At 43.6% G+C, this 27645-nt stretch overlaps 1 protein-coding gene and 1 non-coding gene across 4 annotated transcripts; both read left to right on the forward strand.

The window, feature by feature from the left end:
- Positions 1 to 1076: 1076 nt before the first annotated feature.
- Positions 1077 to 27393, forward strand: ZNF346 (zinc finger protein 346). 3 transcript variants are annotated; one of them, XM_070374126.1, is made up of 7 exons: positions 1077 to 1188; positions 8720 to 8823; positions 9397 to 9489; positions 11254 to 11398; positions 15448 to 15678; positions 21058 to 21151; positions 23491 to 27393. In XM_070374126.1, the coding sequence occupies exons 1-7, from the start codon at positions 1167 to 1169 to the stop codon at positions 23576 to 23578; spliced, it is 777 nt and encodes a 258-aa protein (XP_070230227.1). In that variant the 5' UTR covers positions 1077 to 1166; the 3' UTR covers positions 23579 to 27393. The 3 variants fall into 3 exon arrangements, with proteins under 3 accessions (XP_070230227.1, XP_005904653.1, XP_005904654.1); XM_005904591.2 differs by having other exon boundaries at positions 1087 to 1310; XM_005904592.3 differs by having other exon boundaries at positions 1087 to 1310; positions 15496 to 15678.
- On the forward strand, positions 4392 to 4498 carry LOC138988740 (U6 spliceosomal RNA). The gene has a single exon (XR_011464995.1). It is a non-coding gene; the product is annotated as a U6 spliceosomal RNA (small nuclear RNA).
- Positions 27394 to 27645: the final 252 nt, after the last annotated feature.

The following is a 27645-nucleotide window of genomic DNA, read 5'->3' on the forward strand; positions in this document are numbered from 1 at the left end:
CTTTATATCAAAAGTTTCATTTATTCAACAAATATTTTGTATGCATCTATGAGGATTCAGGCTTTATTTCAAAGTGGTGGAGATTCAACTGAGAACAAAACAGACAAAATTCCTGCTTTCTTGGGGCTTTCCTTCTAGTGGGGAAACAAACAACAAATAAGATAAAAAGTGAAGTACATGCTGTATCTGATAGTAAGTTTTAAGGAGAAAAAGAGAGCAGTAAAGGAGGATATGAAGTGTATGTGGAGGGGCACACAAAAATGAGACTGAGCCATGAGGATATGTGGGGGAAGTGCATTCCAGAACAGGGTAAGTGGGACAGGAATGAAGGGGTTGGAGGCTAACACAGTAGGTGATAAGGTCAGGAGGTTAAGAAAATTCATATTGTATAGTGCCCTATCGACTAAACCAAAGACTTTGACTTTTACAAAAGAATTATGAGAAGGTTTTGGAGAATTTAAGCATGGGGTATCATGATATGGTTTGCTTTAAGAGGATCTCTGGGTCTGCTGTTTGGGGAATACCTGAAAGGTAAGTGAAGGGATCAGTAAGGACATTACAAATACCATAGCAAGAGATCGGGGCTCCGAAAGACTAGGGAAGGAGGAGGTGTGGGGTTGGAAGATTACATTTTGACTTTTGACAGTTACTTTGGAGTGGAGTTTAGAGAGAGTTGTGACCTAGGCGTCAGCACCTGGAACTCAAATGGTACCTAATATAAAAGTAATCGAGTCCCAGCTCTGCCACTTACTAGTAGCAAACTCGTGAGTTAATCATTTCTAGGTTCTGAGCCTCTGCTGCACTACTAGTGAAATGAAAAGGATATTCCCATATAACAGGGCCTTCATGAGAACAAAATGAGAAGTGTCAAAGTTGGCCGTGAGCAAGGTGAGAACCCTGAGCCAAGGACCGCACGGCCCTGCCCCAGAGAAGGGGGCTGCCGTGGAACAACCGACTTTCGAATCCACCGCACGAGCTCCGCAGCGACAAGAAAGAAGCGCTCGTGCCAAAGTCGCAAAGGAGCCTTGCGGTGCCCAAACCTCGCGAGATTTCTTGGCAAAGTCATCTTCCCAGCCACATCTCGCGAGATCAAGATTCATGAGCAGCTATCGGCCGGTCAGAGCTTGCGGGGAAGATGGAGTATCCTGCATTGGGCACGGTGGAGAATGCGGACAGCGGCGGGGCCAGGTCGTACAACAATTCGGAGGAGCGGGAGGGCCGGGAACCGGATGGGCTGCGCTTCGACCGCGAGAGGGCGCGCCGCCTCTGGGAAGCAGTGTCCGGGTCGCAACCAGTGGGGAGGGAGGAAGGTGAGTCCGGGGGCTTCAGAGGCTGGAAGCCCCTCGCCCGCCTGCTAGTTTCGCGGGGAGGGGCGGAAGCGCGGGGCGGGGACATGGACCGGCCCCCAGGTCTACGGTCACACCCCCTGGCGCTCGGCCCGCCCCCTTGCGCGAGGCGCCAGGGGACTCCCTGACTCGTGCACCACGCTATGGCCCGGGCGCCGTGGGCCAGCTCCCCTGAAAAATCCAGGCTGCGGCACCCCAAGAATCGCGCGCAGATGGTCAGTGGCCTTCTCACGCTCGCCGTGGGCTTCTTTCCCCCGCCTTCGTCACGTACCAGAGCTCACCTCTTCCTGAATTCGAGGACTGGAATCTCTAGGCTTGCCGTCTAGGCCATCTCGGAGACCCCCAGAACCTTCCCTGCCAGCCTCGTAGCCCCTTCACCGTCCCAGTTTCCAGGTTCTCCCATCCCTAGTGTCTTTTGCCTCCTTTTTTCATCCCTGCACTTCCGAGGGCTGTAGAAGGCCGCCTCCTTACCTCAGTGTTCCTTCTGGACTTGGTGACTGAGTCCTGGCTTACCTCTTTTGTTTTTTGGTGTCTCTTCTCTTGTCTCCACCAGCTGGGTCCTTTTTCTAATATGGGGGCCAGGAGCCTGAGAAGCTGGTCAGGGCATTCTTTGGCTCCAGCTTCTTGTTTGTATCCCACGCTTGACCCAAAGTTGAGAATGGAATACATAAGGCCACCTAGAAGGGCATTTCTGAGCTTCCCAGCTTGCTCTGCACTTGACCTGGCCCTGGATAAGATGGAGATAGAAAGAGGAGAATAGAAAGAGCTGCTGTGACCCCGTTTTGTGACCCACTTCACAGTTCTTAGCAGAGCTAGCTGCTTAACTCTAACCCAGAAGTACACAAACTGGGCTTTTGTGCTAATCCTGTCAGGTAATCTGCAGAGAAATCAGATTTCTCTAAAGATTTGTTTGCTTCCTGAGCAGACTAATCTTGGAAGTTAATATATTGCTTGTGAACTGATTGCCATGGGATAAAATGAAATTTTTGACCACATCCAAGGAAGATATGTTTAAATTTGGGGTGGTACACATGACAGACCTATACCCTATATATACTCTACCAGTTAAACTAGTCTTGTGTGACTCTTAAATTAATATGAGGCTCCTATCTCCCTCATTCTTATACTTTCAAACTTGTTTGGCACACAGTTACAATTTTCCTTTCATTAATTTGACAAATACTCTCTTCCCAGGATTGGCTGGAAATCAAAGCTGCAGAGATGAAAATACTGTCCTTGCTCTGGAGGGGCTTGTGGTCTAGTCCCGGAAGCAGACGCCAAGACAGTTGCAGTATAATGTAGTGGGTGCAGTAAGAAAGTCTAAAAGTTGGGGGTACACAAAGAGGAAGTGACCTTTGTCCTCAGGGGACAGAGCAGGCATGCTCTGGACCTTGAAGCAGAGAACACAGCAGCTGTGCTCTGGAAAGTGAACTGTTTATGTGTGTATGAGGGCACACAATCACTTAAAGACCAATTCATTTCTGTGATCTCACTTTGTCCAAGGATTTGTTTGAGGTCTAGATAGATACCTATAACACCAAGTCCTACTCACTTTGGGTTTTTTGTTTTCTCTTAGTTATAATTTTTGTTTTCTCATTGAGTTGTAATTTATACACCATAAAATTCACCCATTATAACTGTGCAATTCAATGATTTGTAGTAAAAGTATAGAGTTGTATAACCCTAGGCCAACTTAGAATATTTCCATCACTCCAATTAGTTCCTTTGTGCTTTTTTTTTTTTTTTTTTTGGCTGTGCCAACTCTTAGTTGCGGTATGTGGGATCTAGTTCTCTGACCAGGGATCAAACTCGGGGCACCTGCATTGGGAGTGTGGAGTCTTAGCCACTGAACCACCCGGGAAGTCCCTCTTTTGTGCTCTTTTACATTAAATCCCCACTCTCACCTCCTGCCCTTGGCAACCACTAATCTCTTTTCTGTCTCTATAAATTTGCCCTCTCCGAACTTCTCACATAAATGGAACATATAATACATAGTCTTTTGCATTTTGTTTCTCTCACTCAGCATGTTTTTGAGGTTTAGCCAAATTGTAGTGAGTATTAATACTTTATTTCTTTTTATTGTTAAATAAAATTCCATTGTATGATTCTTGCTTTTTTATCCTCTAATGATCTATGCCTTTCAAGTGGGCTGTTTAAACTATTGACATTTAATTTAGTTGTTGATATGGCTAGATTTGCTGTCCCTCCTTCATGACCTTGTGAAAATCAGCCCTTTGTTTCACATTCTAGATCTCTCAGCCTCTGCCCCATACATCTTCTGATTATCTACAATATAGATACAAAATAAATCCTACCAATTAGGTGCTTTCTCATAAGATTTGGAAGGTAGAAATGTGGTGAAAATCACATTCCTGAGACTATTGGTACTATCAAGAAAAACTGTAAAACTATAAGGTCTTCCCACATCAGTGTTCCACCATCCATTCTCCAGCTTCATAGGTTAAGAGGCCTGTTCAGTGACATGGAGCTTCTTACTTCAGCAAGGCTGCGGTACAGGCCTCAGAGACTATCTCACATGTTGGAACAGTAATGCGTGCATTGTTCCTGGAGACATTTCCGGAAGGCTCAGCCTAGTACCTCAGTCTTTCCAATATTTTCTAAGCACCTAATTGCTTGTATCAAACCTGTCCCCTGTGGTAATTGTGGTAGATGGATTAGAGTTGTATCTGACCAACAGAGATGCACATTCAGGCCACCTTCTCAGAATTCTGATAACTCATGTAAGTCTTTTTCCCCTCTGTGGACCTTAGCTTCCTCCAGCCTCATGAACTTCTTGCAGATTTTTGTAAGTCAGGAATTCAGGAAAGGGTTGACTGGACAGTTCTGACTCAAGGTCCCTTTTGCAATTGTAATCAGATGGTGGCTAGAGCTGAAACAATAGTGGATGGAACTTCTGGAGGCTGACTAGGTATCTTTTTTTCATGTAGTCTTGGTCTCTCCATGTGATTTCATGATGGAATAGTTAGGACTTCCTCCAAGCTTGGAAGAAAACTGCTTATGTAGTGGCTTAAGACTTGAAGAACAGTGCTCGCTTCGGCAGCACATATACTAAAATTAGAACAATACAGAGAAGATTAGCATGGCCCCTGCTTAAGAATGACACACAAATTCGTGAAGCATTCCATATTTAAAAAAAAAAAAAGACTTGAAGAGCAAATATTCCCACTTTGGTTCATTTTTATGATATGTCTTCCACATGTCTGTATGTTGCTTAGTGGTCAGACAGTGATTCAGTAACACCTGGAGTCAGTAAGGCCTTAGTCCTCTGCAGTTGGATCTGTGGGTATGTAGGAAAGGGCATTCAAAGTTCAGGCCATTTTAAAGTCAGCCCTAACTTTTACTTTCTGTCAGGCTCTTTTGCATCAGTTAGGTTCATGTGAACAACCAGAGTTGGCCAGGAGTATTTAGCCACCTTAGGCCCTTTTAGGTCCCCACTGCCACACAGTCTCAGCCACAGACATGACTAACCTCAGGTTATAGTAGAGCCTTTGGCCTTTCCTGCTCACCTGCCTCTGAGACCATCACTTGCACCGACATTATCAAAAGATCAGGGCATTGTGTACCACTCCAACTCAAGTAATTTCCTCTTTCATGGGGAAGCTGTTGCTTCTCACATCCTGCCTCTTCCTGGTAGAACCTCTGCTCTGACTGAGTGCGGGAGGTGATAAGAGCAGTCCCAGATCTCTGCTCTTCTCATCCAGAGTTCAGCAGTTGTGCAAGCATAACTGCTTCCCAGATTGTTAAGTACCTTTGATCAGTTTCCAGAGCACTGAAGGGATTGTTTCTGTCAACTTTGTCCAGTTTTAGTTGCTCTGGGTGAAGATGATTCCTCACTCTACTATAGCTGCAAGCTCTACCTTCTACTCATTTTATGTCCAATTTCACTTTCTCTGCCTGACTTCTAAATTTGGGGGGTTCAGGACTCAAAATCCCAGGGGCTTCCCTGGGATTGGTAAAGAATCCAGTCCACTCAGAGGTAAAGAATCCACCTGCCAGTGCCGAAGACACTAGTTCAATCCCTGATCCAGGAAGATTCCACATGGTGCAGAGCAACTGTGCCTGTATGGCACAAGTAACGAGCTTGTGCCCTAGAGCCTGAGCACCACAACTACTGAGCCCACAAGATGCAGCTACTGAGGCCTGTGCACCCTAGAGCCTGTGCTCTGCGATAAGAGAAGCCACTGCAGTGAGAAGCCCACACCCTCCGCACCTGGAGAAAAAACCCACACAGCAACAGAGACCCAGCACAGTCAAAATAAATAAATATTAAAATCCCAAGAACTCTTTCCTTTTCCATCTACATTAGGCATCCTCTTCTAGTCCACCGCTTTAAACATGATAAATACACTGATGATTCTCAATTTGTATCTCCAGCTCTGACCTTTCCCTTGAACTCCAGGCTTGCATCTCTAGGTGACTACTTGATATCTCTACCCATGTGTATGATAGACCACTCATGTTTAATATAGCTGAAGGAAAAGTCTTAATTTCCCCTCCAACACTGTCTTCCTCCACTTCTCATCTACTTGTTGCTGAAATTCAAAACCTAGGAGTTATCCCTGACTCCTGTCCTACTTCACCCCCTCCATCCAGTCAGAGAAAGTGGATGTCAGATCTACTTCCAGAACATAATTCCAAATCCATCCACTTTTCCTCGTCTCCACTGACAACCTACCTGGTCCAGATTTCTGTCATGTGCTGCCTAGAAGACTGCAGCAGCCTCCTCCCTGCTCTCCCTGCTTCTGTTCCTATTCCCATACAGTCTGCTGACACAATGAACAGACTAATCTTTTCAAAACGTAAGCCATATCTTATCACTTCTCATTGCACTATGAATAAAATCCATAGTTCAGATCATGGTTTATGAGGCCTATACTGGTTCAAGCATTATCTGGCAGGCCTCAAGCTGTTTTTCCCAACTTCATTTCCTACCACTATTCACTCATTCACCATACTGTATCCACAGTGTCCTTCTCTTCATTTCTTGCATATGCCAGACATTCGTGCCTCAGAGACTTGATTAATTTATTTGTTGAAGTGTAACTGATTTATAATATTGAATACGTTTCTGCTGTACAGCAAAGTGATATTTTTTTCATATTATTTTCCATTATGGTTTATCATGGGATATTAAATATAGTTCCCTGTGCTATACAGTAGGACCTTTTTATTTAATTCATTCGACATACAGTGGTTTGCATCTCCTAATCCCAAACTCCCAATACATCCCTCTCCCACTCCCTCCCCTTGGTAATGACAAGTCTGTTCTCTATGTCCGTGAGTCTGTCTCTGTTTCATAGATAGGTTCATTTGTGTCGTATTTTGAGATTCTGCATGTAAGTGATATATGTTATTTGTCTTTCTCTGCCTGACTTCACTCAGTATGATAATCTCTAGGTGCATCCATATTGCTGCATATGACATTATTTCATTCTTTTTTATGGCTGAGTAATACTCTATTGTGTGTAGGTATCACATCTTCTTTATCTGTTCATCTGTTGATGGACATATAGGTTGTTTCCATGTCTTGGCTATTGTGAATAGTGCTGCTGTGAACATAGAGGTACATGTATCTTTTTGAATTATAGTTTTGTCTGGATATACACCCAGGAGTGGGATTGCTGGATCATATGGCAACTCTATTTTTTTCAATTTTTAAAGAGCCTCCATGGTGTTTTCCGTAGTGATTGTACCAATTTACATTCCCACCAGCAGTGTAAGAGAGTCCCTAGAGAGTCACCCTCATTCAGCATGTGTTATTTGTAGACTTTTTAATGATGACCATTCTGGGTCATGCATTTTATTAGATATTGGGGATACAAAGTCATAAATGACATGGTCCTTACCTGTTTAGTCTCTGGGAATCAGATTCTGAATATTCTTGAGAGGAAACCCCATCTCCTTTAATAAAATAATCCAACATCTCCAGGCAAGGAGAGGATGCCTGGACCCTGGGTAACATTTTCCTCTTGTGGGCTTTGCATTCTGAGGAGCCTCTCACCCTCCCTTTAAAAAGCTCTCAGGGGCTTCCCTGGTGGTTTAGTGGTAAAGAATCCACCTGCCAATGCAGGAGACACGGGTTCAATCCCTGATCCAGGAAGATCCCACATGCCACACAGCAACTGAGCCCATGTGCCACAACTATTGAGCCTGTGCTCTAGAGTCTGGGAGCCACAACTACTGAGCCCATGTGCTGCCACTGCTGAAGCCCATGCACCCTAGAGCCTGTGCTCTGCAACAAGAGAAGCCACTGCAATAAGAAGCCTTCACACTGCAACAAGTAGCCCCTGCTTGCTGTAACTAGAGAAAGCCCGCGCACAGCAGTGAAGACCCAGCACAGCCAAAGATAAATACATAAAAATTAAAAAGCTCTGTCCCAGATCTATTCACGCATCCACTTCCTTTTGTTTCTCTGAGAATGGCTGAGGCAGCCAAAGTCTTTCAGAAAAATTTACCAAACACTGTAGGAGAAAAATGGGGAAATAAACAAGGGACTCCAAGGAGCAGAAATATAGCCAGACAACACCCCTTCTTCCCAAAAGGGCTGTTATAAATAAGCTTTCGTTCTTGCAGGAGAAGAACCTTAAAAGTTCCCCACCCAAAGTTCCCTCCAGGAAATCTTGTCCACTTTTTGATCCAGAGTAGAAGATAAAAAACATGGATTTGCCATCTCATCATGGTTTTCTAGACTTATCCCTGCCTCAGATTATCAATGCCATGGTGATAGAAATGTCTGGAGTGAGATTTTACTCCCTCTTCAAAAAGTAAGGCCTTGTTTTCCAGGTGCAACAATTAAGTACAGGTTAATACTGTGGTTTCCTACAGTGTGGAACTTACATGACATATTGAGTAATTTTAGATATTTCAAAATCTTAATTTCAGATCAAGAACAGTAAGAGAATTATTTCCTTTTCAAGTCTTTCAGTCCTTCCAGTTCTACCTGAGAAGACGTGTCAGTTGGTTGCTACCATGTCTTAACACGTCTCCTCACAGTTGCCACTCTCTTGATGTTCCTTTTAGGAAGCTCTGCAAGCTTCTCACACCAGTATCTAGCTAGAATTGTTTCTTTTTTAATGTATTCATTTTTATTGGTTTTTACTTAAGTTTGTAATTTAAAGACTCCTTTTTAAAAGAATTTAGTGAAGAAAGTTAGCCTACATAAAATTATAAAGTAAGTTATAGGTTTGGTGGCACAAGAATATAGCCTGAGTCATGAAAGCCCTTAGGGGAGGGGTGGCAGATTTAATAGCATGGCATTCCATTATTCAGTGCCTGCATTTGAGGCAGTGTTCAAAGACAGTGCTATTGAGGCAGGTTTTTAACTCACAGAGTGTTTATTTTTCTCTCTGTAGTGGAACACATGATCCAGAAGAACCAGTGTCTCTTCACCAACACCCAGTGTAAGGTTTGCTGCGCCTTGCTCATTTCTGAGTCCCAGAAGCTGGCACACTATCAGGTATGCCCTTGGACCTTAGTACTTTCTAGACCCAGTGCCACGTCCCCTCTTCTCTCTGGCTTGCACAGTGAATTCCTTCTTAGCCACCCAGATGTTGCCTCCATGCATGTTGGCTTAATTTTTGACTGAGTCTTAATTTGACTGATTGTCTTAATTTGACTGATTTACTTAATTTTTCTGAGTCTCATTTCTCCATCCAAATCAAGATCATTGTACTTATATCTTCCCTTACAGCTTGGTGTAGTAGAAAGTCTATGCTTTAAATAAACCTGTAGTTGAATCACAACTCTGCTACTCCTCTTGGTCAAGAAACCTCATTATCTTCAGCCTCAGTTTCCTCATCTATAAGATTGAGATGATGATAATTTTCTCATAAATTTTTATGATTAGATTGGACAGCATCTAGGTACGTTATACAAAGTAGGAATTCAATAAACTATATTTTCCCCCTACCCTCTCCTCCTCAAAAGTTTCTGTGAGGATGAACCACTGAAAATCTAGTAGATATTTTTGAGTGCCTTAGGTATGAAATGGCATTTGGGTATCTTTGATCTTTTTCCTGGGTTCTTACAGAGCAAAAAACATGCCAACAAAGTGAAGAGATACCTAGCAATCCATGGAATGGAGACACTAAAGGGGGAAATGAAGAGGCTAGACTCAGATCAGGTAATCCAGCTGCCATGTTGAGACCACTCACTTCCTGATGAAGCCAGCAGGCAGGTTGGTGTGGTGGAAAGGGCGTGGGCTTTGAGTCAGACTGACTGGGCTTCAAATCCTGGCCCTGTTGTGTGACTTGGGCAAGTCTTGATCCTTTCTGAGGCTTGATTTCTTCCTCTGTAATAATGAGGATGCTAATATCAACTACCTTTCAGGATTTTTCCAAACAAAAATGAAGGAAGGTTTATTAAAGCACCCAACACAGAGCCTGGCACATAGTAGGGGCTCAGTAAATGGAGCCATTGTTATATATTACGTTGAATGGTTTGTCAGAGTAGGACCACTGTCCATGCCCTACTCAGGAAGAGAAAGGAAGGAAACCAGAATGCTTACGTTCTTGAGATCCAATGGAAAGAACTGAGTTTAGCACTTGAATATTGGGAATAAACAAGTGGAAGGAACACTTTTCCAAATTCTTGCTCTGATCAAGATGTAAACATGTTTGCTTTTGCCTTAGCAATACTGTGAGAATTATGCTGAAACAACCCCAGTCCCTCAGGTGTACCATTATTTTTGTTCTATAGCAGGCTGTGCAAATGTCATGGGATGATAAGTCAGCAGACTAGGGCCAAATACTAGCTCTAGAACTTACTGGTTGGGTGACCTTGGACAAGTCACTTAACCTCTCTGTAGAGATAATAGTTGCTACCTTGTAAGGGTATTGTAAAGTCAAATTACAATTCTAGTGGATGTTCAGTAAGTTAGACTTTACACTACAAACTGTGCCTCCCTATCACAGGGGCCACAGGTTTGGAAGGGCGTTGCTCATCCTTTCTCCACATTCACTGGACTAACCCCCTAGTTGCCTTCCTTATGATGTGGAATTCAGAAAGACAGTATCAACTCTGTGGCCCTGGGCAAGTCACTTTACCTCTTTATATCTCCAGTCCCTCAACTCTCGGGGTGGTCCAGTAGTTCAAATGAGATCACAGACTCCTCCACATCCAACAAAGAATTATTCAGCCCCAAGTGTTAATAGTACCAAAATTGAAAAATCCTATCTTAGAATGAATATTTTATTCAGAGAGCAGACCTGAAAGAGATCCTGGAAGCCCTTAATATAGGCTTGAAATACATTGTTTTCTAGCCTAGTCATAATCATCAAATAAAATCCAATGGGCTTGTTCAATAAACCCTGAACATCTGCTGTGTGCCAGTCTCCCCCAGGGTGCTAAGGATAGGAAACATACGTGAGTCTAACGGTCTTTGCCCAAACGTTGAACTTGAGTCCACAGGAAAGTCTCCTAAGCTACAACACTGTCAGTTTAGGGTGGCACGTGGTATGATAGAGGTCTGTTTAATGTATTCCAGGAGTATAGAGAAAGAATAAAGCTAATTCTTCCTGGAATAATCACACAAAGCAGGTTGATAATTCTTTACTGAGTAATTTTCTTGAGTAAAAGTCTCTCAGAAGAGATGATATTTAATCGGGCCTTGAAGGCTAAGCAGACATATGCCAGGCAGGAAAGAAAGGAGGACCATTCTAGGCAGTAGGAACGGCCCAAGTAAAACGTGGAAGTAGCAGCGAACAAAACGGGGAGTGGTGAGTAGAGCATGAGATGAAGTAGCTCAGAAAGAATCCAGAAAGGTAGGTTGGGGTCAGTGTGTGAAGAGGGCCTTGAAGGCCCATTCTCCTATGGGCAGTGGGGAACCAGTGAAGATTTTCTGGCCGGGCAGTGGCGTGATCAGACCTGTGTTCTTTCTCCTAACCAGAAGAGCAGCAGAAGCAAAGACAAGAACCAGTGCTGCCCCATCTGTAACATGACCTTTTCCTCCCCTGTCGTGGCCCAGTCGCACTACCTGGGGAAGACCCACGCAAAGAACTTAAAGCTGAAGCAGCAATCCACTAAGGTGGAAGGTACTGGTTTTCCTGAGTGGTGCTATATCGGGACCCCTCCCGTCCTCAAGGCACCAATGCCAGGTGCTCCCAGAAATGCTCACTGGGGCCGCAGACTTGAAGAGGTTGAACTGCTTTTGAGAGCCCTTAAAAATATCAGAGTAGACACAGCTTCATTGAAATGCAGCCTCAGAGTCCTACTCACCTAACCTTCCTTTCTTTGGTTATATCAGTCTTTCTCTGTAGAAGCTTCTTAGCCCTGAGCTTTTGTCCTGACAAATAATTATAACTCGGGAGTGCCTAAGTCCTCCAGGCTATGCACACCAGGAGAGCATTCTGTCTCCTGCCTCTCTCACTTAGATTTTTCCCTCCTAGCATCCACCTGCCCTTATTACCATGTATTCCAAGTTAAAAGTTAGATTTTTGTCTTTTTTGTGTGCTCAGGTTATGCCCTGTTCACTTTAATCTTCTAAGCTGCCTGTTCTCCTCAAGACAAGGACCTGCCTTTCAAAGCTGAAGACTTCAGCACTGCCAGTACTGCCCAACAAACAGTGTTTGCAGCTGCCATGAATCCATTCCCAGGGCAGTGACTTCTAAAATAACCCCCTTTATCTTGTCACTACTGGGGCTCAGCCTTCATTTTCATCTCATTAACTACTGACTTTTTAGGATTTTACATCTCTGCTAACTGCAGTTAGTTAGCAGTTGGTTAGCAGACTGAAGGTTCTTTGACTTTTTAGGATTTTACATCTCTCCTAACTGCAGTTAGTTAGCAGTTAATTAGCAGACTGAAGGTTCTTTGATCTTTGTATCATTTTTTTCTCAGTAATTTTTCTTCTCTATTTTGGACCAAGAGGTAGACTATACTATCTGTAATACTTGTCCATTTTTGAATTGCTGTATTATGAAAACAAGACAATTATGTTTTAGAAGACTTTGAAGAATAGGGTAAAAAAAAAAAATCACTCATAATTATACTGTCTTACCACACCCAAATCTAGTATTCTAGCAATAAAACAACAGATGAAGTCATGGATGCCCAAGTTTAAATCCTGGCACTGCTATTTACCATCTGTATGACTGAACTTAATGCATGAATTTTCTCACCTATAAAATGTTGATAATATCATCTACTTCATACGTTATGAGGATGAAATAATGCATATAAGGGCCCTGAGACATAATAGATGTTCAGTAAATGACATTTTAGGATTTTTTTGTTTTGTCTTTGGGCCGTGCTGCACGGCTTGCAGGGATTCAATCCCAAGTAGGGATTGAATCTGGGCCCCAGCAGTGAGAGCGCCAAGTCCTAACCACTGGACTGGCAGAGAGTACCCAGCAGATTCTATTGTCGGTATTAGCAGCACAACCACGATAGTGAGTGGAATCCCCACATAAAATGCAGCAGTTGGTCAGGCATTCACCACCCAGAGCATGTCATTGGCCTTGCTTCCAATTTGTTCGTCATTAAGTTGTACTAGTACTAGTTGCTTTTTTTGTGAAGTCACTGTTGGTACCATTTATGGTACCAAAACATTAGGCCAAAGGAAACTAGCTTAAGAACAGAACTTTGTAAGATCACTTATCTTTAGATTTATATGAACTTGTCTTTACATAAATGGGAAAATTCCCTGGAATATTCCTGGTCCGAAGATTCCATATCGAAGAGTTTATTTTTCATATTTACTTTTGGCCCTTGCCACATAACAGATGTGTTTTTATATAATTATAATCATAGTTCATGTACCATTTGTATCTTGCATTAACTTTTAATTTTGTAGTTAGAGCACATTTCCATGCTATTACATGAGTTTATAACTATATTTCTGAAAGTAAACATTTCTCTAATGTAAAAGTAATACAAGCATATTGTAGAAAGTATGGAAAATATAGATAAATGGAAAGAAAAATACCCATAATTTTACCATTCAAAGACAACCACTGTTAACATTTTGGAGTACTATTTCTCCTATAATCTTTTGTTATGTGTATGTGTGTATATCTGTGTCTATAGTTGTTTTATGTATGTCTAGCTTATGTATATAAATGTAAATACTTTAACTTTATTGTTTTTATAAAAACAATGCATACTCCTCATTGTTACTTCTAGTTCAAACAATGCAAAAGGTTCAAAGAGAAGAGTAAATACCACTCAAATCCTACCACCAAGAGAGAAACACTGTTAATGTGTTGGCAGCATTTCAGAATACCAGTACACACATACAGATTGCACATATGTCTTTTAGTAATGATATGATCATATTGTGTGTATAATTTTATTTTATACTCTTTTCACTAATAGAACATTTGTATTTCTCCATGTTATTAAAAAGCTTTTCATAAACATTGTTAATGACAATGTCCCATTGCACCACATTCATTTAACCATCCTCTAATGATGAATATTTACGTTTTCTCCCTCTCTTTTGTTGGTATTTATAAATAACACTACAGTGAACAGTCCTGTAGAATTCTCTTTCTATATTTCAAGTTGTTTCCTGAAAGAAGACTCCCATAGCTCTCATTTTTATTGGATGTCCATTAAATGGTTCCTCCAACTTTAATGAACCATTCACCTCTGATGTTTCTCTTTAGTGTCTTTTAAAGATTGACCTTTACGTTTTAATGACTATGATTATCTCTTCTGATATCAAAAATCTACACTCACTGTAGAAAAGGTGGAAAATACTGAAAAGTATCCTTTTACTCAATGCTTTTGGTCTTTCTCTACACATTACCAGTTGTTTTACAGAACTACGGACAAAAGAAATAGTTTGCTATATAACCTGCTTTTTTTTTTTTTCACTCAACACCACATACTGAATATTTTCTCATATTATTGAATATTCTGCAACATGTACATTACTTTTCCAGTGACTTGTTGAAATAATGACTAAGGAAAATTAATAGCCAGGAGAATCAAGAGTCTCTCTACTGGAAAACCATGTAGGAAAAGCCAGCAACTTTCTTCTGGCTTGTTGAAAATCCTCAAAACTTCCCCCATTGAAGTGGAAGGGATGAAAGAGCATCTGTGTGTGAGTGCTGCTGAACCCCACCCCTCCTCCACCGTTGGTGGGAGTTCTAGGCCACATTCTTAAAGCAGTGGTTACTGGATTGATACCATTCCAGCCACGTGGGCTCATGAGTGAGCCATGGCATCCACATTTTAAAGCAGCAGTGCAGCCTATAGTCAGGACATTTGTTGGCCCACAGGAGGTTTACACATATACCCATACCAGGCTCTGATTAGCTGAATTCATAGATCCGAGCCAGGGATGCTTTCTGTAGGTAAACGCATGGGCTGTAGCCTTCTTGTCTCCCTGCCACACTCTGGCAGCCTGGCATAGCAAAGAGGGCATGGTCTTTAGGGTCACACAGACCTGGATTCACTCATTAACTGAGTGATCTTTGGTAAGTCATTTCACCCATCTGAGCCTTGGTTTTCCTCTATATCATGGCAAGATGATACCTACTGCAGAGCATAATTCAGAAGACCAGAAGAGAAAATGTATATACAAAGCTGGTAACTAAATGTCAGTGTCATTCTCCTCTCCCAACTCAGCATAGAAGGCAGTGCAGCTCAAAAGGCCCCCCTTAGTGTGGCGCCTTTTCTAAATGACCCTCTAGACCCTCAGGCTGTGCATCTGTGCATTGGCTTCCAGATCTATAACGGGTACTTTAAGGATGGGAATAAAACACCCACATTTCTTGTCCTATGTGCTGTAACATTCTGGGGAGTTCTGAAGGATGAAAAGACTGCAAACATGTACATCTCTCATCTATTGTAATTTGGCAGATGGGTAGCAGAAGTACAGAACCTCCTCGGAATATGAGAAAATAGGGATTCACGTGCCTAAAGTAGTTTAAGCTGCCAAACAAAGGAGCCAGTCTTGGTGTTCCCCCATATCTTCTCAATTAGAGAAGGCTTTCACTGTGTGATTCATACAGGCAATGCCCCATATGCAAGTATGATTAACTAGTGACCCAGCCTTTCTTTGCATTCAGCATACATAAAAGCCTCGCACCTTCTGGGTTTTTTCATTGTTTCTGTTTGAATTTTCTCACCACAGCTCTGTCGAAACGCCTTACAAACCCTTTCCTTATGGCCTCCACCTTAGCCTTGCACCAGAATAGAGAGATGATAGACCCAGACAAGTTCTGCAGCCTCTGCCACGCGACTTTCAATGACCCTGTCATGGCTCAGCAACATTATGTGGGCAAGAAACACAGGAAACAGGAGACCAAACTCAAACTTATGGCACACTACGGACGGCTGGCCGACCCTGCTGTCACTGACTCAGGTAAGGGGCCTAGCTCACACCCAGAGCTGGATCAGGGCTTGACTGCTAGAGCTCCCTGGACCATCAAGGGTATGCCTTTCCTCTTTAGGTCTTCTGAAGCAAGCATTGCAAATTCAAATGCTTGCAAACGCTAGATGGGAAATTTTGATAAGTGAAAAAGCCAGAAAGGGATGTAGTCAGCTGAGGAGTACGTGCCTCTCCTAGGCAGTGCTAAACATTCGTTACCGTATCTTTCAGTTTTTTGAAAGACTCTGGAAGCCAGATTTACAGCTGACCCTCTTTGCTCTAGTCCCTGCCCCTGCTTTACTTGGTCCTGCCTGGCCATTCCCTCATTGTCTCTTTTTTATTGGCAGGATTCAGGCACTGCAGTGTTTCAGGCCGCTTATCTTAACTTGTATCCATTCTTTTCTTGTATCTCAAGCCAAAGCCTTCTCCTTATATTCACCCTCCTCCATTTAAGGCTGAATTACCATATTTAATCCTAGAACTGTCTCCTAGATACTTTTTTCTTGCTTAAATCATCTTATTTCTTTACAGATCAACTAAATTCCTTCATGAAAACCTAGGTGGGGGGAAAAGGTATCACATCCCACTTTGATATTAATGTATACAGCATAATTTGATCCCCACAGCATTCCTATAAAATAGTTTGTGATTTTCCCAATTTACAAGTAAAGAAGATGAAACTCAGAGTGACATGCTAAGGTCATACAGCTGATATGACCTGATGTTAATAAATGACAGCATCAGTTGGGGTCTCTGGCTCTGTCTGATTCCAAAACTTACACTCCTTCCCCCTGCCTCCAGCTTTAAATGTACTTGGCTGGAGGTGTTCCAGGTACAGGGTGTCAGCAGAAATATCGAACTGACTCTGACCCCCTTCTTACTTACAGAGGTGGGGTGTTGACCTGGGATGTGCAAGCAGGGACTTCCACTGACAGGACTTCTGCCTTCCCAAACGATTTAGGTTGTTCGCAGCTTGGCTTTTTTTCCCTGCTGGCTTCAGTCCACCCTTGTTCATTCATTCTTTCAGACAGTCATCGCACTTACCAATAGCTGCCATAGTCCAGGCCTTAGGCTAGATGCTCTCACGTGTAATTACCTGATTTAATCCTCACAGCAACTCTGTTGTGCACAGTTGATTATTCCCATTTTACAAATGAGGACATTAGCATCAGAAAGATGAAATGGTTTGTTCTGGATCCCATGCTAGACTGTGGCAGCCAACACTGAAATCCAGGTAAGGTTCTGTGTTAGGTCCACAGAATAGTTTCCATGGGGCTTCTGGCATGTATCATGACAAGTATGAGTCAAATGAGAGATGGATGACCCAGAGTGTCCAGATGTCTCCCACAAGGGTGAGATGTACCCTCTACCAAGCAGATTAAACAAGACTTGGAGTTTGCTTTGTACTCCAGGCCCACATTTCTCTCATTTATTCAAGAATGCCAAACTAAGCCCTGCATATCATTCAGGTAGCCGAATGCTTTCAGTCGCTGGAGCTCTCGACATCCCTCCTGGGTTACTGGAATCCTCTTTCTGTACCCCCTATCACCTTCGCTCCTCCTTCCTTAGGGCCTTGCCTCCTGCACAGAACAGGTCTGCTTTCTCTGCCCTGTTCTGATCCCCTAGTTTCTTCAACCTCTGTACATGGGACAGGCTTTCAGGTCTATTCATTTCATACAAAGTCAAGAAATGTTTGTTGAGCTCTTTCCTAATATACGCCAGGCATTGTGTATATAACATATTAATTACATGTCCATGTTCTTATGGAGCTTAGAGTCTAGCAGAGCAGACAGGCATTGAGCAATTAACTACAAGTGTGGCAAGCTTTAGAAAGAGAAACAAATGGTATGCTATGAAGATAACTTAAGATGGAGGAGCAAGGATCAAAGGCTCCCAGAAGCAAAAGGGATAGTGTGGGGCAACATGATGCTGGGACAATGAGCAGGTATCCCATCATGGCACTGTAGGTCATGTTTGAGATTTGAGCCTTTATCCTAAGTGCACTGGGAAGCCATTCACATCTTCAGCATTATTAGTTAGAGCATTCTAGTTACAAAGTGGAGAATGGTTTAGAATGAGGAGGAAGGGTAGTGGAGAGAGACCAACAATGAGGCTGTTGCAGTAATTCGTAGTGGGGAATATGGGAGCTTGGACTAAGGTGGCATTGGTAGAGATAGACAGGAGTAAATGGATTCAGGAGGTAGATAGGAAGTAGAATTGGCCATTCAGTGTGGGAGCTGAAGGAAAGCGAGCAGTCAGGGTTTAGCCTTAAGCCACAAGGTGAATAACCAGGTTTTGGCAGCCTGAGTTTAAGACACCCATGAGATATCCAAGTAGGAATGTTCAAGAGGCAGTTGGATACATAGGTGTAGACCTAAAAGAAAGGTCTTGGTTAGAGATACCACCATTTTGGTGGTTAGAAACTGCTAAATATTGATAGTTTCATATGTTTGAAGCTAATAAGTGGTACTTGAAATCAGGGAAACGAATGAGATCCCTTAGAGAATTTGGAGAGAGAGGAGTGAAGGGCCTAAGATTGAGCCCTCTGAAAATTCTGATGTGCCATAAACATGGATGAACCTTGAGGATATTATACACAGTGAAATAAATCAGTCACAAAAAGAAAATTCCTATATGATTTCACTTGTACGAAATATCTAGAGTAGTCAAACTCATAGAAACAGAAAGTAGAATGTGGTTGCCAGGGATTAGGAGAAGGGAGAAATGGAGAGTTTAATGGGTATAGATTGGCAGTTTCACAAAAATGACAAAAGTTCTGCACAATAATGTGAAGATACTTAACATGATGAAAACACAAATTTCTCTAACCCAGAACTGTCCTTTAACATTAACGGAATTGGACACTTAAAATAGATTAGATGGTAAACTTTCTGTTATTTGTATTTTACCACAATTTAAAATAGTAAAAAAGGAAAGAAAGAAAACCAAGATTGAAACCTCTGAAACTGGCAATAGTAAATGGTAAAGGTCAAACAAGAGACAGCAAAAGAAACTGAGAAGGAACCACCAGCGAAGAAGAATCAAGAGTGTGGCATGCTGAAAGCAAGAGCAAGAGACTGAAGGAGGAAGGAATCACCCGTGCTGTCAGGCACTGTTGAGAAGCCAAATACAAAAGTGTTGCATAAGCATCCATTTGTCCATTAAGTTTAGATACAGGGAAGCCTCCATTGGCCTCAGAAAGAGCGTGTGTGCGTGTAGAGGGATAGGTTGCAGAATAATTGAGAGACAAGGAAATGGAGAAGCAGTTGTAAACAGGGCTTTCAAAGTCTTGGCAGTAAAGGGAGGAGATACAGGTGCTTTTCCAAATAAATCAGATGTTTTAAAATGAGCTCTAGTGACTTATTTTTCATAAGATCACAGGGGGAAACCAGAATATCAAACATGTCAAATGAAAACCAGATAAAAATGGATGAGTGTGGGTACTGAACAAAGCTGTTTTTTAGAAGCACCAATGAATTCTTCACTTACCCCAAGTGACGATTTGAATCTAGCTTACAGATCAGTATACTCTGCACTGAGATGTACTTTGCATAGAAGAGTCCAGAGACCTGTGGTGCAGAAGAAAGGATGAGAGCTTCACAAAGCAGAGGGCAAATCCAGCTGTGACCCCAGGTCACTTAACCTCCCTGAGCTTGCTTCCTGCTCTGATAAATGGAGAAAACCACCTACCTATCTTCCAGTATTGTTATAAGAATCCAAGGGCATATATATCTAAAATTTTGTCATGGTGCTTGGTGTTTAATAGATGATGAGTGAGCTGTTGTAATCTGGGCATCAGTGACTCTTAACCATTGGTGGTTGTTACCCCCACACCAGCCGCGGGTTCTACCCTGGACCTTGCAGGGATGGTGGTTCTGCTAGTCCATTATGAGTCTTTTGCCTGTTTGTGTTGAACCATGAATTCTGGCCTTCAGTGTCTAAAAAAGACCTGAATTCTAATTGCAATAATTTTCCCCTTAAATACTTTAAAAGGATATGTCTTCCAGGAAATACCTGAAGATACAAGAGAAACAAAGGTAGCTGGGAACATTGGCTAGCTTATTGAATTAGAGGAGATTGTTGGTGTTCCCAGCTGCCATGGAAGGCTGGTTAAAAGATACTCTCCACTTTTTTGCCAGCATCACTCATGGAACCTATAAGAGTGAAATACAAATAAGCCAAAACCTCATATTTACTGGACACTTACTATGTGTCAGTTACTTTTATTTGAATGATTACAATAACCTTATAAGGTTGATACTAATATTAACTGTATTTTATAGGTATGGAACCTAAGTCTCAGGGAAGCCCCACTTTTACACATATCAGAGAGGTTAAGTACCTAGCATGTGGTCCTACAGGTAAGAAATGATGGAGCTGGGGTTTGAACCTAGGTGATCTCACTCCAGAGCCGTGAGGTTTTAGGATGGCAGATGACTCAAAAGGTGTGTCAGAGGGCTCTTGAAGTCATGTATACAGTGGCCTGCCTTGCTCAGCTGGCACCAGGCATGCTGGGTAAGTAGAACCTCATAGTCAGCCACTCCTGTTTGCCATTCACTAACTCTGTGTTTGTGGACATGTGACCATGCCTTATTTTCTTCCTCTGTAAGAGAAGGATGGCTTTCATGGGATCCTTATGAGCATCAATCAAAATAATATAAAGTGCATGACTATATCAGGCACTTAGTAAATAATAACTGCTTTTTATTGTAAATATTATGGGTATGGTATAATTGGTTTATAGTTGAGAAAAGCTGAGGATCAGAAAGGCAAAGGGATTTAGCCAAGGTCATGTGAATGCAGAGCCAGGAGTCCAGCCCCATTTCTTGGCTCCCAACCCATGCTCTCTCTGCTAGACCATGTGAAGAAAGGCCACTTTGTCATTGAAACAGCCCTGTTAGTGAAAAAGGGTGTCTGTGAGCCCCACAGTAGAGAGAGAGATTAATTTTCCTTATAGGCCTTCTCGTTAATTACTGTTATTGCAATCCCAAGGAGAGGGCTGCCTTCCCAGAGATCTCTCATCTAAGGGCACAGTCCAGTTGGAAAAGAGTGACACCAAATGTCACTTCTTTGTTCTATCAATCATTTATTTCCTCAGCAGACAGCTACTCTGGACCAGGCTCCATGTTGGGACTAAGGGTACAGGGCAGTGGGGAACAAGCAGGTTCCCAGCTCCAGGGAACACACAGGCATACATGTGCCCCTGATCATTGAGTCATTGAGGCCTCTGGGATTCTTACCAGGGCCAACGACCTAACCTCACTCCACTCGTCCATCTTCAGAAGGGCATTTGCACATGCTGTGAGAAGCACAGAGTCCCCCGGTCCCTTCTTATTGGATTACTAAGCATCTTGACTTTTATGTGTGTTTCAGCCGGGAAGGGCTACCCCTGCAAGACATGCAAGATAGTGCTGAACTCCATAGAACAGTACCAAGCTCATGTCAGCGGCTTCAAACACAAGAACCAGTAAGTAATCACACTTTGAAATTCATGGGTCTGCAGCAGGAGTTCAGGGCTTCGGAATCAGAACAAAGCCAGGTATTCCTTGGCTAAAAAGGAATCCTGGCGGTCTTTTCTTTTTAGTTAGCAGAAGCTCGGTCAGTCAACAGAAGTATCCCCTATGTGAGTTCTCCTGTCAGCTTCTCCCCAGTCTTTAGACCTGTTGGGCTGAAGGTTTTAGTAGAAAAACAGAAATGATTCTCTTAGTGGTCTCCTAAATTTTTTGGCAACATGTTATCAGTCTAACTGGGGACACTCCCCAATCCCAACCCACCACTGGCTTGAAGACCCTAGTTTTCACTGCCATTGGTTCTGTGGCAAGAGCTCCCTCTACAGGTTATTACCAAATATGACCAGGTTCTTTCATTAATCAAATACTGAACACCTAGTGGTAGCCCAGACAGACCCAGTCTGACAGACTCAGTCCCTGCTCTGATAACCTAACATTCTGATGGGAGGAGACAAAAACGATGACCATGCAAACCACCAATAATTACAAATGGTGGTAAGTGCTTTAAAGGGAAGAGACTAACAGAGTTGTCTGTAATAATCTTGAAAATGACTCACATTCTTTGGTTGAGCTCCTGGTCTGTTGCAGGCCATATGCCAAGCAGATTCTCTCAGGTAATCCTCACAATAGTCCTGGGAGGAAAGGGTTATTCTAATTTACAGACATAGGCGACCAGCAGAGCTACAATTCACACTGAGGCTTGGCAGGCTCACAGCATGCTCCTCCAGGGCAATGCTGACTAGGGGGTTGTGGTGCCATGTGATACGAACAGGCCACATCTGGCTGGGAGGGCTCAGATGGTTCAGTCCCTGCTTTTCAGGAGGGTAGTGTGGACGGTGTGCCACAGCATAACCTTCAGAGATAGGAATTATCCCTGTTTTACAGATGAGGAAACAGTTTCAGGCAGATCTGCTGAGATGACTGCTTTGACTTTGATGATTGGTTCTGCATTGCTTACAGAGCAAGTGAATTAAGGTAGTAGAAGTGCAGAGTGTTAGGCTCAAAACGTTCTTGGTCCTCTCTGCTCTGCCTGAAGTCTCTTCTCCCACACTGGCTTTATTGATAGATGCATCTTTAACTGGGAGAACTCGTGAGGCTCCCCTTAGATATGATTTGAGACAAGCCCTCGCAACTTGGCTTGCATCTCGCTTCTAGCATTGCAGCTTGGCTGGTGGCAATTTTGGCAAACAGCTCGGAACCAGTCAGAACCCTACCGTGGGGCTACCCAGACCTGAAAGTGCTAGTGTTGTTTATTATTTTCTTCTTACACTTTCCAGCTGTGTGACCTTAGGTGAGTCAATAAACCTCTTTGAGCCTCCGATTTGTTCTCTGTAAGATTATGGTACAAAAAAGCAAAACAAAGACTATAGTATAATTTGTTGAACACGTAATTCAATCTCATTTAATTTGCAACAGCATCTCTGAACTAGGACTCCCCCAACCCTTTACAACCCAAGGAAACCTAATATCAGATAGATTAAGTAACTTGCCATAGATCCCATGGTTACTTGGAGTTAGACCCAGTGTTCAAACCTCTGACTCCAAAGCCCATTCATTTTGCTCTGCTGTTTCCAAATGGAGCTCTTCTTCCTCACCTTATGGGAAGAAGTAAGTGTTAGAGATAATAAATGTGAAGTCCTAGTCCTGATAAGAGGAGCTATTAGAGATAAGCTTTCATTCACTCACCAACGATTTATTGTTCACCTATTATGTGTCAAACCCTGTTTTGAGCACCAGGGCTATGGTAGGAACCAAGACCAATGCTTTTCTCTTTTCCATTTGATCCCCCTCTGATGGTAGAAAGAGATCCTAAACAAATCCAAAACAAATCAGACAGTATCAGGTGATACTAGTGAGGTCATGACTGGAGAGCCACTTGATTCCATGTGCTGAGGAGAATGGTCTTTCTATCCCATCCAGGTCATGTAGAGCCCCACAGGCAGAAAAAGTGGTTCAGTATAGAGCAAACGCATGGGCTTCAGTCCTGAATCTACCACACTTTAAAACAGCTTACTGTGGGCAGGTCACTTATACTTTCTGAACCTTAGTTTCCTTGTATATAAAATGGGGGTGCTGGTCCCCCCGGCCTGCAAAATTAGCAGAGAATGAAACAGTATACTGAAAGCAGAACACCCGGCCTTGTGCCTGGCATGCAGTGGTCCTCAGTAAAGGAGAGCTGCCCTGCTTATTACTCCACACCCTGAAAGAGCTGTACTATCATTAGAATAAGCTACCTGGGATACCATCACAACCACCACAAACTAATCCTATGCCTTTGTTCCCTCTCAAATTACAGGTCACCAAAAACCGTGGCATCACCTCTGGGCCAGATTCCCACGCAAAGGCAATCCATTCAGAAAGACTCAACCACCTTGGAAAACTAGAGGTGTTTCTGTCCAGCAACCCAAGTTGAACCAGCCATGAGCCAGCTTCCTGTTACTGTGGTCAGCCCTTGGCTCCCTCTTCTTCCTTTCTTACACCTGGAGAGTACACAGGCCTGAGGCAGGAGTAGACCATAGACAGCCTCAGATTGGCCCAGGCAGATCTACTTCTTCTCCTCCCCTTTGGAATCGGCCCTGTAGGTCAGGGTAAGGGAAGCAGAGATGTTGACAGGACTCGGTATTTCCCAGGGTGATAATTTGGAGGATGGCCTTTCCCTTTCATCAGCCCTTCTGGGCCATATGTCATGAGACCCCAGGCCTGTCTTTCCACTAGAGGTCACTTATGGACCACTCCTTGCAGCTAAAGAACAGAGGTCTCCCTAGGCTCTAGGCATCTCCAGTGAAACCCGGAATTTTCACTCTAAGCCTTGGCCTAGGTAGGAAAGGGCAGATGGAAGTGGCTGCCACATGGAGGCTTGGAGTTCATGTGACACTTCCCGCCCCGCAAAGAGTGTGAGCTTTCCTGAGCCTGGTATCTGATGCTGGCCAGTTGTCCAGTTTTCTGCCCACTGTGAAGTCTCCTCCTGGAGCGGTGACACAGTCCTGGCAGAGCACTGCTCTCCCGCTTTCCCCTTCTCCACAGTCCTGAATGGTGCTAAGGACCTGCAGCAACTGGGGACAAGCTAGAGCCGAAGGAGGCCTCAGCGCCCAGTGGGATCACAGAAAATGCCAACAGAGGCCTTTCCTCTCCTCCATCAGAGGTGCTCTGGCACAGGGTCATGTGGGAAGGTCCCCACGTAAAAATTTCCTGGATGGCTCTCTCCCTTTAAAGGGAAACTGCCCTCACACCAGCCAGCTCCGAGACTGGCCGCTGTCCTTCGGCCCTACTGGTCCTCTTGTTCCCCTTGCGAGCAGACCATCCACCCAGGCTGCTGTGGTGCTAGTCCTCCCCCATCACCCACTAGGAGACTCTGAGACCAAGGAGCAAGATGGACCCTTAAGGGAATAGAAAAGAGAGCTGGCGTAAGCTTTTGCAGTGAGGAAACAGCTATGTCCCCAGCCCCAAATGTAGATTTCTACAACACTGCTGTGCTTTATGGCCTGGGACTTCACTGGGAGTGGACTTTACCTCATAGCTTTCAAACAGGAATTCCATGGAGGGTCACCCTCTGAGGTCCCTCCTCATTGGGTCAGAGAAGTCCACATCTGCTCTCGTGGGCTCCTCCCTCCACTCCCTGTCCCTTCGCCTGTAAATGCCTTTGTGTATTTGTGTGTGTGTGTGTGTGTGTGTGTGTGTGCGTGCGTGCGCGCGCACGCTCGTGCGCACTTATGCTCTATCTTTTGGTCACTGAAGCATCTAAATAAAGAATTTCTCCCATGAGCCAGACTGCAACTCAACAGATCTGGGATTTGAATCATCTAGTATGTGTATCTTTACCCTTTGCCCTCACCCTGCTCAGACTTCCAGCACCCTAAGCAGTAATTTTAGGAGCGGGGACAGAAACAGGTATCCAAACTGCTTGGCAGCTCTGTAGAAGTCCTACAGAGTCCAGGTGCCCTAAATTCAATACAAGCTTATCTGCTCATGTACCTCCCGCTATCTTGGAGGGCCTCACAGAGGTCTTTAGAAGCTTTAAGCTGGGAATCTACTTTGTTTGAGATGATCGTGTGGCTGCTGTGTGAGAAGGAATTCAGGGGATCAGGAAAGGAGATGTACAGGGAGGCCAAAAGGGAAGCGGTGTCCAATTTGACTCTCTCCAGGCTAACTCCTTCAGGGCAGAGACCTAGCGTCATTCATCTCCATTCCTCTGGTGGACAGAGTGGTTTGTCGTGCAGTGTTTGTTGAATGAAAGAATGAATGAATGAGGATGCATAAGAAGGGATGGGCTTCTCCTGCTCAGCTAATACGTAGCAGTAGGCTGGTGCCATGGGACTTGTCATTCTTGGAAAACCTTTTCCATGACCCAGAAATGAGCTGGGAAAGGAGTGCATGCGATGACTTCAGCAGCCTTCTTTGCTTCAGACAACCAGATCTGAGGAAGGTGCCCAGGCGGCCTGAACTCCCATTCTTCACTCAGCAAATTATTCTTGGGAACCTGCTCTTCACCAACTGGGAAAGGTCCTACACAGCTCTCAGCTTCCAAAGCCTAACTGCCTTAGCAGTTTCCCCAGAGTCCTTCTACCCCAACCAAGATGTCATGATCAGCCCCACCTGCCAGGCAAGGAAGCAAAAGGCAGAGAGATGAGTGAGCTGCCAGAGTATGAGCCCTTGACCTGCAGGATCCCTTAGTCAGGATTCAAGAGTCCTACCAGCTGTGTGCCCAGCCCTGTTGGCCTGGGGATGCAGGAATGAACATTCTCTTAGAGCCCTTGGGTAGCTCATACAGTCAAAGATCATTATGGTGATAGAGGGTTATACAGGATGCTCTGGGAATGCACAAAGTTAGTAGGCACTAACTCAGCCAAGGGTATGAAGACACTGAAGAAATTGGGAAACTAGCATTTGATCTCTATAACAACATTGTGAGCTAGGAGATGATACTCCATTTTATAGAAAAAGAACAAGGTTCAAAAAGGTATAGTGATTTGCCTAAGGTCTCACTGCTAAGAGCAAAATGGAGCATAGAATCTGGTTCTCTAGATTCCTTGTCTTTACAAACAAGGACCAGAGTGCTTCCCCCATGACCCCTGGGCCTGTCTCACTCATCTGGCAGGGGCACGGCCTCACAGAGTGAGTAGCCACTAGGCAGGGGCGGCAGCGGCACCATCAAAATGAGATTGGACGAGGCTCTGTGGTTATTTTATATTCCCAGCCCCCTTCCCCTCTCATAATCTTACCCAAGATTCCTGGTGTATTACACTCTAGTTGTAACTGTAAGAAACTTAAAGTGATTATCTAAAAAAGGAAATTTATTGAGTCTCCAAATGAAACAGCCTTGTACGGGGATGGCTAGATTCAGGTTCTGACACAGTTGTCTCACTCTGGTTTGCTCTGTGTGGCCTCTTGCCCTGGGCAGACTTTCTCCAGAAGGTGGACACAGCCTCTGGCAGCTTCAGGTTTATATCCTAATAGATTGGTAACTGCAGTGGAAAGAACATCTTTTTCTTGGTACCAGTAAAAAATGCTGGGATTGACTCATTAGCCCATCTGGATCTGTTCCCATCCCTAAACCAGTCGCTGCAGCTAGGGGAAATGGTCGTCTGGGCACCTGGAAAGGAGTGAGTCCCACCTACAATGCACTGACAGAAAGAGAGAAAGATGTGCTTGTGTCAAAGAAGAAAGTGCAGAGCTCCCTCTGTCCCAAGGGAGAATAGTGGATGTGGAGGGCAAAAATAACTGTTGTCAGCCATATTCAAAGATTATCTTTACTTGATCATTGCTTTTCTAATGTTTTGAGATACAGCATACATTCAATAATGTGAGCCAAATTTTTTAGAGTACAATTTGATGAGGATGGTTGTATCCATATGGTCAGTCAGCCTCCAGATCAAGACAGAAAACATCACCAGTCCCTGGAGGCTGGCCTGGTTTCCCTTCCTAGTCAGTATCCCACAGAAGCAAACACTATCTTGACCTGCCTTACCATAGATTCATTTTGCTTGCCCTTCAATTTTATAAAAAGGGACTCGTCTGTGCATCCCTTGTGTTCAATATTATGTCTGTGAGATTCATCCATGTTATTGTGTGGATCAGAAGTTCATTAAAACAAAAAATTTATTTCATGCTGGATAGTAGTCCATTCTATGAATATACTGTAGTTTACCCATTCTACTGCTAATGGACAGTTGGGTTGGTTCTAGTTTTGAACTATTATAAATAAAGCCACTATAAAAAATTTTTCTGTGTCATTTGGTGTGCACATGCACGCATACATTCAGGAATAGAACTGCTGCATCGTAGGGTAGGTGCATGTTTAGCTGGACTAGACGATGCCAAATGCTTTCCAAAGTGGTTCTACCATCTTACATTCCCACCTGCAGTGTAGAGTTCCTGCTCCACATCCTTGTCAGCACTTGGTATTGTTCATCTTTCTAATTTTGACCATTCTGGTGGCACCCAGGAACTTGAA

This window comes from Bos mutus, chromosome 7 (assembly GCF_027580195.1).
Source record: "Bos mutus isolate GX-2022 chromosome 7, NWIPB_WYAK_1.1, whole genome shotgun sequence".
NCBI lineage: Eukaryota > Metazoa > Chordata > Mammalia > Artiodactyla > Bovidae > Bos > Bos mutus.